Here is a 10,000-nt window from a genome sequence, read left to right as displayed (position 1 = left end):
CACATACGCAGAGGCTTGGAACTCCTTATAGCTTGCCAGCGAAAGCATCCGTATCCTTTGGGGGCGCTAGCGTGTGTGTGTGTGTGTGAAAATGACAAAAAAGATGAAAATCCAAGCACCCAGGCATCGTGCGTCCTCGGTGCGGTCGGAAGTCTCACGAGAACCTTTCATGATAAGGGAACCGGGAAAGGAGGGTGAGGTTGGTTGTTCCGTATTAGAAAAGGTGCTGCCAGCAGCATCAGGAGCAGCAGCAGCAGCAGCAGCAACCGACAAGCAGGCGTTGGTTTTTACATGTTGCAGATACGAGGAGCGAGAGATCGAGTAACGTAAAGTGGTGCTGGCAGGACCGCATCCAAGCAGCCAGCCATCGTGGTAACGACGCATTTCGTTGTCAGGGGGGGCACTCGACGAGGTAGCGACGCTCTTTTTCACCCGAAACTCCGCCGGAGCCCGTTCGCTCGGGGGGTTGACACATGCGGGCTATAAATTATGCCGTATGATAGGGCATGGCATGGTGGTGGTGGTGGTGTGGTCTGGATGAAAATCCGATTTTTTATGTTTTGCCGATGCCGACGGACCGCCGACCCCCGAACGCCGGGAGAGGGTGGGGGGAAAACCTATTGACCTTCGGCAAGGCTGGAAGGGATCATCTTGCTGTTTGTTTTTCCAGTTTTTCGCCACGCCAGGCTCCGATCCGCCAGGCCGAAGGCACCGCTTGCTAGGCCCGCATACGCACTCGCATGTCAGCTGCAGGAGAACATATATATTTTAAAGCAGTTTAGCACCGGGATTTGCTCCAAATTGGCCACCCGATTGGATGACACAGTGTGTGAGTATGTGTGTTTGTGTGCTATCCGGTTCTTCAGTTCAGCGGTCCGATGGTCGAGTGATGGGCTTCGAGAACATGGGCTAAGTAGCTGCCAGTTCATAAAATGAGTTATGCTTATGCCGGTGCCATTATTCCGAGCTCTTAAGGGGAAAAGCATCGTGAGAGGATTCGATGGATGCTCCATTACTGTGCTGGCAGCATAATTCCACGAAAAGAATCATAATCGCTTGTAACGAAAATGTATTTACAGACTGCCGGGATGCAGCCTGCCCAGATAAGGAAACTGAATAATTGAGAAGAGGCTTAATGGGCTTAGATACCTCGCTCGTCAGAGCAGATCAACGCCGTCGTCGACAGCGAGGGGAACCGGAAGCACCGCTGCTACCGCATTGCACGTTCCATCAACATTTGTTGCCTCGTCGTCGACGGTGGTTGCATTTGAAATTAATTAACAGAATAATCCGCTTCGCAACCCTTTCTTTCTCGCACACCACCACCAACACCTTGATGTTTCGAGTGCGAAATCCGCATCCCGAGGTCCCGATGCATGCGAGGCAAGGCGAGCATATCGCTCGCTAACCCCCGAAGCTATACCACACAGTTTGCACTTTCAATCAACACAGACAAACACACACGCTGAGCGTTATCACATGTGAGTGTATGGGACGTGGAGGATTATCGTGGAGTAGACCGTAGCGTACCGACGTCGCGGCCGTGGTTGACGTGCAGGCATAAAACATAAGCAATGATAAATACACCGGCTGAATGTTTTATGAAGAGAACCTCCACATCGTGCCACAAGCCCTGGAACGCTAGAACGTTCCGCTGGTCGGTCGGGAGAAACGGGTTCGGAGGTCGGGAAGTCAAACTTTTGTGTTCCGTGTTCGGCTTCGTGCACTGAATCATAAAATCTATCGCGGCAAAATAGAGAGAAATAGAGAGTGAAGGTGAAGGATACTGAAAAGGTGGCAGCTGGGCGGGGAGGGCAGAGACCACATAAAAACAGACCAAGGTCAGCAAAGTGCAAAGCTCATTCCCTCCTGAGAAGGGAGCTCGGGACACCGTTGGACCGTTGGAATGTCACAAGCAGTCCGGCCATCAGCAATGGATTGTGATGTGTCATGAGAGAGAGCACGGCACGGGGATTCGCTATGAATCGTCTCAAAATTGTCATCCCAGCCGCATATATGAATGTTAAGAATCTTCTTCGTCAAAAGCTCTTGCTGCTCCTGTAGAACACACAGACACAACCACACAAACGCACACAGCTCCATAAAGCATGATGTTTGCGCGAGTGGAGAAATTAATCCCTCTCGCCGGAGGCGGTGACAACTTTCACCATCAGTAAATGAAGCGCCAAGTCCCTCTAAAGTCACACACACTTACACAGACATGGAGACAGGCACGGGCGGGGGTCCCTGCTGAATAATCATGGCTCAAAGATTATCATGATCACTCTAGTGAGCCAGCACACGTGAAGCTTAATGCTTTTACATGCTACATTCCATCCTTCCACGAAATCCACGATGGCCATGGAATGAGGGCACGCTGAGCTGAGCGCTGAAGAGACATAAATCGTCGCACAATTCGTGAAACAAGACCATGGCAATTAGAAGTGTGCCGCATGAGGGAGCGGGTGCTTAGTCATAAAAGTAATTTCAAATGTTGGCTTCACGTGGTGTATTGCAATGCCACCAGCCCGCGGATTCCAGCGAAAGGTGCCCGTGAAAGGGGTTCAAAACATCCAACAACAGTAAGTTCAAGCGAGTTTTCAGAAGTCATATTATTGTAACGAAAGTTGTTGGAGAACAAAAAGGCGAAGATTCTTTTCAAAGCGTTCTTCGTTGGCTTCCATTCCCTGCGCTTGTTTTTAATTTTTTCAAGCAGAGCACTGGGGTTGAAAGAAGAAAAAAAAGTATTTCACGCCTTGGCCCCCGGCATTTGGTTTGATTTTGGCAAGTGCCAAGTGGTAGCATCACATCACGGGAACCACAGTCTGGTTCTCGCCAGGGGCCGGGGTTTCGAGAGGATTAAAGCTTGCGGGCAATATGCTAAAAGCAGGAGCTTATCAAACCAGAGGACGAGGCGTTGAAGGAGGTGGGTTTTTTGGTTCCCTCATTCCTGCATCGATAAAACCTACAACCGAAGGGTCGCCGTCTTAAGTCTCAGACCAGTTTGATTGCTTGTTAGGCGTGGAAAATGTATTAAAACCCTCTTCTTCTTTTTCTTCTTCTTCTTCTTCTTCAATCAGAATGGACTGTCGATGGCAACGGCCACAGCGGAACGGACGGACGACGGAAAGCAACCGAATAAATAAGGCTAATCACTGCCACCTCCTCCCGCCAACCACCAACCGCCGCACTAAGTTTGTTGTTTGAAGTGATGCTCGGTGTTCGGTTGATGTTGATCTAGACAAATGCAAAGCGGTCCCTTTCGTCCCTGCCCCAAACGTGGCGCTGGAAGCAGAGAGATTTTTGTTTATGAATTAAGTGAAAAGTTTTCCCGATTTCCCGATGCTACCATAGCTACCGGTACTTAATACGCGGGTTCCGGATCCGTTAAAATGTCCGCATAATATCCATGAATGAAAGGCCTTAACTGGAGCTTCGGCGGAGCATCCCTCCCCGATGGCACCCGACGGGTGTGAAATCGGTTGGGTGGCTCCTGGCACACCCGTTTGGTCGGCTGCTGTTGCTGCTGTTGATCCGGTTGCCCTGCCTGAAGCCGTTTGAATGTTTAAACTTTCCGTCAAACACTTAATGAAGAGCAAATTCAATTTACATTTCGTCCATTTTGCAGCCAGCATCGACAACCGATGCTTGACGACGATGACGACTACGAAGACAACGACGCCGATGACAGTCGACTATCACTGGATCGAATTCCATTCGAGCTTTTGTTCTCGTTTCCGGGAGAACCGATGGCCGATCCATGGGTTTGTACGTCCTAGATGGGAATTTTCTTCTTCTTCCCCTTGGTAGCCGACTTCCGGTCGGTCGGAATTTCCAATGCCATCCCTTCCCCGATCCGGCAGCCTCGATAAAACGTGGGAAAAGTGAAACGAAAACGGGTGGAAAACGGACGGAAAACGGAAGATGCGGAACGCCTTTGCTGATGGCTGCTCGCAACGCGGTCGAGGGTTGAATTTCCATTGCAAATGAGACAATGCCAAGCCGGACGGACGGCCAGTGGAGGCCGTTCGCCGGAATGCTATGATTTTCCCGCCCACCTTCACCACCAGGGTGCAGTGGGTCCGGGCTGCGGGCATTTCTATTTGATCTCGCACCACGTCTCTCTGACCGCTTCCTATTCGATCGGGAACGAAGTGCGAAACGGATGAACCGACAACCGACAATCGGGAAAGGGAAACAGCAAATAAAAGGCTGCCAAAAAAAGGGTTTTTGGGAGGATGGGAGGCGTCCTTAAATTAGACCATCATGTTGCATCCTCATCAACATGAGCGCCACCCAGCACCAGTGCCATCATCAGTCATCAGCAGCAGCGGCCATCATTTTCAGTCGATTGATAACTCGCACCCGGATCAATCGCTGGATGAGGCAGTGCAAACATCAATTAACATTCGAGTAGGAGAAGCGGTGGAAAGGGGAAAAGGAGTGGAAGAGTGTGAGGAGAAAATTTGAAATACTTTTTTCACCCTCCCTAGAATAATCTGACCCTTCAAAAGTGACGTCTATCCAATCTCGAGGAAGGCTTCTCCGGACCCGTTCGACATTCCCGATCATTAAGGAGAATATCCTGTAGCAAGCCATTGCCGAAGGAAATCATCAGGTTACCATCGAAAACAAGGCCCCGAACTTTGAAGAGCAACATAGCAAGCTATTAACGGTGAACAATCTTGAGAAAAACGATCCAGGAAATGGTGCCCTCGTCTGTGCACCAAGCGCCAGTGTCACAAACAGCGAGCTAATTTCGTTAGTATCCGCACGCTTTGTAGTATCCTCGCCTTTGTCATTTGTGCGTTGGAAGCCCTCGTTTGATCCACCAGGTTCGTTCCCACACGTTCTAGACGATTTTGTGAATTGAATTTTCGCTTAACACAATTTATGCCACTCATCATCGTAGGGCATGCTGTTGAAAATGCGCGATTTTCAAAGTTCCGCTCGAACCAGCCAGCCACGGACCGCCAGGCGAATACACCATTCACGATGATTACAATCTCCTTCGGCACGACAGACATCGCATGCCCTGGACTTGCACGCAGTAACCATCTCTGTATGTGTATGTTTGTTTGTGTGTCGGTAAATCCCAGTCGTAAGCATTGAGCTACTCTCTCCGTAAAGCAACGCCGCTAGTGGGTGGTAGCGGGTGTGTGAAATCATCGATGATAATGGAAGCCTTCGGTGTCGACCGGAGGAGTCGTGTCAAAATTGTGACATTTTTCCAATTACTGCAGCATGCTGACAATGGCGCACCGCTGTTCCGACCACGCAACGGGCACCGCTGTTACCCAGACTCTCGTCTGTTTGCTGGTTGCGTCGTTCGTATGGTTTCCACGAAATGTCACCAGCCATCTGCTTACTAGTACAAGTCCAACACTTTCCAGTAACAAAAGCCAGAAATCCTGAAACGGATACGAACAGCAACTCGATCTAGTACACTACGCCATAGTCGACAGACGATTCGCCAAACGAAGGCATCACCATTTCTGCTACAATCTGTGCTGGTTAACTTAAAGTGGCTTAAACACGGTACACGGTATTGTGAGTAAACGACCATTACATTACACTACAACACTTCAATTCACCACCGCCGGTACACCAGCACAATCCGAATCAATGTGATGCGTTACGTTATTGTTTTGCTGCTCGTCTTTTTTCAGTTGTTGGAAAACTCGAACAACGAACTTGCGCGCGGTCTTCACACAGACTCAAGCACGAGTTTCCTCGGGAGGCCACCGACCGAACCGATCGCCAGGATGTGAAACTTTGAACTGCGGCTCGAAACCAACTCCACGCCGTTCTATATACGGATTGGCATCACGAAGGATGAACGATGCTGCTGCTGCTGCTCCTGAGAGACCAACTTCGGGATCGTGCGCTCTCGCAGTACGCGAAGGGAGTACGCTACTCTGGCGGGATGCTGTGACTGACCGGCCATAGTGAGCACACATCTCACCTCGTCAGGACTCGCCACTCGCTACCAGAGACATTTCGAGCTACTCTCACCGGTTGCGCGCTGACATGCCTCACCATCCCACGACTCCGGCGGTGCTACGACAACGACCACGACGATGGCGTCGGCGACGACGATGGCGACGACGACGGCGAGGATAAACAAAGGAGCGAAACATTGAATCACGTGTTCCGCTGGCTCTCGTTCCGTCCACTTCCGGCCAGTTTCCGGACATCTGCTGCTACTGTTTGGCGGATAACGGAACGCTTTAAGCCGCTCATGCCGACCGTTACTATCGGGGCGTTGCATAGCGACCACAGCAGCAGTCGTCCAACCACCTTTGGTCGTTTTCGATTTCAGTGCCGCAATTGTCGCACCTCTCCCGGTCGCCCTTCGTTACCCGCATCATTCGTATTCTCGCATTTATGAATCTCAATCTCATCAGCGAAAGCACGTTGGCGGGAATCGCGTGGTGTTCGCAGTGAAGCGGAAAGAAATCGTACACACTCGCTCATGCTCGCGTGTATCGCAGCGCATGTAACATGAAACTATAACGAACGCCAACGCTTGTTACGGTGTGAGCGCTACCAACGGAAAGGAACAACTGGATGTGCTAGCGTGTGCTTGTCAGCGTGCCATTTTGGGTTTGTTGGTTGCGTGATAACAGCATCTCGCACATCAAAACGAAAACAGGAAAAAGAAGATGAATACCAAACCGGCAATGGCCGTCGTTCGTGCGAGTGTCTTTCAAGTGTAAATGGTAGCTCATAAACCACGCCACCAAGCAGTAGCTAGGAACAAAGGAAAGGAAAGCTCTTCTACGTCAACGTCGCAGGCGAGGTTCTGAGGCTCGCAGACCGTAGCACACTTTGTGTCGATAGCTACACCCAATAAATTGTTCGATTTATACATTCTAAATGCTAGGCACGTTGCTTAACTTTGCACAAGCAAATCACGGGGTGCTAGGCGTCTCCATGCCTACTACGAAGCCTTGATAAACCTCGATTTTTGTTCGAAAATTTTTAGAAGGTCTCTCACTGCTTCTCACTCTCACTTTCGGATAAATGTGTCAATCAATACGATGAGAAAAAATAATAAAATGAATGTTAAATGCAATAACAACACAAGGAACAGCTTTCATATTCTAGGTATTGTACTAACCGATTGTGTCACCTGATTGAGCATTCATTTTCCACGTGCTGTTCACTGGATCATGTGTCTGTCTATCTATAGGCCCCCACTTTCTTTCAATCATATTCAACAATCACTGGCTACCACCGTAATTCACCGAAATCAGCATTCTTGCTGTGCATCCGACCGCACTTGCCATCGGGTTTAATTTATTGGTTTACCGAGCCGCACTCCCCTACTACCGGGATGGATAATGAAGCGCTACACACACACGCACACAAACGTTCACAAACAGGCACACTTGCGATGGTTCGAGCGAGCCGAGGAGAACGAACGAGTGGTGGTAGGCGGAACTTGTTCCCCATTTCCTTTAGGCCATAAATCCTCCCGCACACAGTGAGGGACAGCAAGCAGCATCATTCTGTTCGCGGATGCTACACTCGAGGTTGATGGCATCATACGTGCCCTTCATTATCCAGAGCTCAAGGCTGTAATAGACTGGGATAGACACACACACACACATTGGCGATGGACTGTTTGCAAGAGTCTAGCGTTGCAGTTAGTGGCAATTACAAGAAGTGGTATGTAAATGAATGAACTATCCAATTCCACCGTCATCTCACAGACCATTAAATCATCTGGAAGATGAAGCAGCTAAGCAGAGCAGAAAGCGCCCTCCCCTTTTGGGGGGTGGTGAGTGGCCGGGGTTATGAATAATTGTTCTACATACCACTGAACAGCAGCAGCACCAGACACCACACGGAGAATGGCATGTAGGGCTCCGAGATCTGCTCCGAGTTACCGAATGCCTTCCAGATAATCAACCACAGACCAAGGCAGAAAAGGTAACGTATCCACAGGTAGACCATGTACGTCCGCAACGTTCTCGACCAGCCCTGGGAGGAAGGGAAACGGAAACCGGGCAGGGCAGGACCGGTCCGGGCGGTTGTTCAACTGACTGCCGATGACGGGCGTGTGGGCGCTCCTGCTCCTGCTCCTAATACCTTACCAACATGACAGCCGCCATCATCAGCAAAGACATCGCACAATCCAGCACACCGGCACCGATCAAACCTATGTGGGTGACTGACAAAACAAAACACTCTGAATGTCATTCACTTTCTCGCACCACCACCAACAGCAATCCATCAACAACGGATGGATGACGCGAGGCGGAATGGCATCCAAATGGCAAAATGAAGACGAAGACCTGAGGAACGATCGAATTCGCACTCACTAACATTGCACGATCCGTCGTCGTCGTCTGCCGTTGGTCGTTGGAGCTCACTGGAACCGTTTTGCGGGCTGCAATCGTCCCGTACGATCATCTGGCTAACTCCTTCGGCACGCTGGCCGGCAAAGTATGCAAAGTACATGTTGCAGCAGCCGTAGAAGCAGCACAACAGCTTATAGGTCACCGTGGAGCACATCTCGAGAGATTATTGTGGAACAAAAAACTGGACAACAACAACAACTGCGTCAAACGCAATCCACGGCGAAATTCATCAACCTTGCCCGAACTCTTGGCAAACACTGATCGCTTGAATCGCGCGTTCGATATCCTGGTCGATGGTCGATTGGTCGTCTGGCCTCTTTCCCCTTCGCAAACACCATATGGTATCCATTAGCCGGCAAGGGGATTTTGATCGGACTTCGTCGGTTTCGGATTGTGTGAAGTACGCATCACACATGGAAGACGCGACTTCCGTCGTGTGGCGTTATTTATTTGACCGGTCAGGGGTACCACCGGCTGCTAGCGCCACAGCGCCGTCGACATAAACGTTGCCTTTTATTTGTAAACAATTCTCTGGACAGTCTCGCCGGGAATATCGATACAAGCGTACAAGCGTGTAATATATCATCAGCACAAACACCAATACGCTTGTCGACGATTAAACATGATCGATGTTTGATTTTGAGAAACGAAAAACAACAGTTGAAACGATCAATTCTTTTCTATTCTCTCTCCTGTAGAGAGACACACAATAAAAACAACCTCCCGGTAGTAGCATTTTGATTTCAAATAGGCTACTCCCAGGACAAAAGCAAGGGCATCGTTGCTACCAGTATTTACTGCAGGCCTTCCTATCGCTAACATTCCTTTTGGTATTGATTTGGTGGCTTTTGCCAGCATAGATACTCCAGTGCACTCTGCCATGGGTACCGAGCGGCGCTGCAATTGCACACCGCGCCCGGAATGTTTGTAATGGCGCCGGCAAGTCCCAAGACGAAAACTGGAAAGCAAGAAAAAAAAGGGGAGTAAAAAGAAAGGAGAAGAAAACGTTGAATCTCAAAACCTGCCTCAACCGCAGCAGCAGCAGCAGCAAAATGAACTCGAAGCATTCGAACAATTTAAACCATTTCCTAGGTCTGCTTCCGGTGCACAGTGAAGGGGCACGGGTGTGCCACACAGGGAGAGCGAGACAGAGAGAGAGAGGGCTTCCGCTCGACTAGACTACTAGGCTTACCGTTACCGTTCAGTCAGTGCTTGGCTTGCGACTGCTTGGCCCTCATGGCCGTTCTCCTTTGACTCCTCTTCTTCCTCCTTCTGCCGCTGGCCGGGAAGCCGACTGCAGCACAGCATCACAAGCAGCAATATTGCACGAAACCCCCTAAACCGCTACAATAAGCAATAACGACTTAACAATCTTTACCCTCTGCCATCCGTTCGCAATCACGCCAGTTGTCCTTTTTGGAGACCAACATTCCATTCGGTCGGAGTCGGAGGAAGCTAAGGGGCAGCGCCTTGTATCACTTTCGTACCCCATTCCGTTCCCAGGGATTGAGAACGAGACAAACTTCAATCACATTCACACTCAGTCCTTGTCCATCGTTAGTAGTCGCAGTAGGCTGTGCCTTTTAGTGTTGGGCAAACCGCCAACGACCAACAACGTCTCTACAACGATG

At 50.0% G+C, this 10,000-nt stretch overlaps 2 protein-coding genes across 2 annotated transcripts in view; both read right to left on the bottom strand.

Moving 5' to 3' along the window:
• Positions 1-5,757, bottom strand: part of LOC125950979 (uncharacterized) — a 20,509-nt gene extending 14,752 nt beyond the window's left edge. The window contains exon 1 of the mRNA XM_049679411.1: positions 5,640-5,757. The gene's annotated coding sequence lies outside the window, so the exon portion shown is untranslated. The remainder of the gene's footprint in view (positions 1-5,639) is intronic.
• Positions 5,758-7,441: 1,684 nt separating this feature from the next.
• Positions 7,442-8,154, bottom strand: LOC125951024 (uncharacterized). Its single transcript, XM_049679520.1, has 3 exons — positions 8,103-8,154; positions 7,824-7,989; positions 7,442-7,591 (listed from the first exon to the last, which is right to left on the bottom strand). Exons 1-3 carry the CDS (start codon positions 8,133-8,135, stop codon positions 7,464-7,466), a joined length of 327 nt encoding a protein of 108 aa, XP_049535477.1. The 5' UTR covers positions 8,136-8,154; the 3' UTR covers positions 7,442-7,463.
• Between the last annotated feature and the right edge of the window lie 1,846 nt (positions 8,155-10,000).

This window comes from Anopheles darlingi, chromosome 2 (assembly GCF_943734745.1).
Source record: "Anopheles darlingi chromosome 2, idAnoDarlMG_H_01, whole genome shotgun sequence".
NCBI lineage: Eukaryota > Metazoa > Arthropoda > Insecta > Diptera > Culicidae > Anopheles > Anopheles darlingi.
This window is presented reverse-complemented; position numbering and strand designations above follow the sequence as displayed.

Bases quoted from the DNA above. Each gene is read 5' to 3' on its own strand.
- LOC125951024 (XM_049679520.1), bottom strand. From the start codon at position 8,135: ATGTCTTTGCTGATGATGGCGGCTGTCATGTTG. The intron at 7,990-8,102 runs GTAAGGTATTAG...CCTTCCTCCCAG, and splicing joins TGATGGCGGCTGTCATGTTG to GGCTGGTCGAGAACGTTGCG. The intron at 7,592-7,823 runs GTATGTAGAACA...TGTCTATCCCAG, and splicing joins GGTGCTGCTGCTGTTCAGTG to TCTATTACAGCCTTGAGCTC.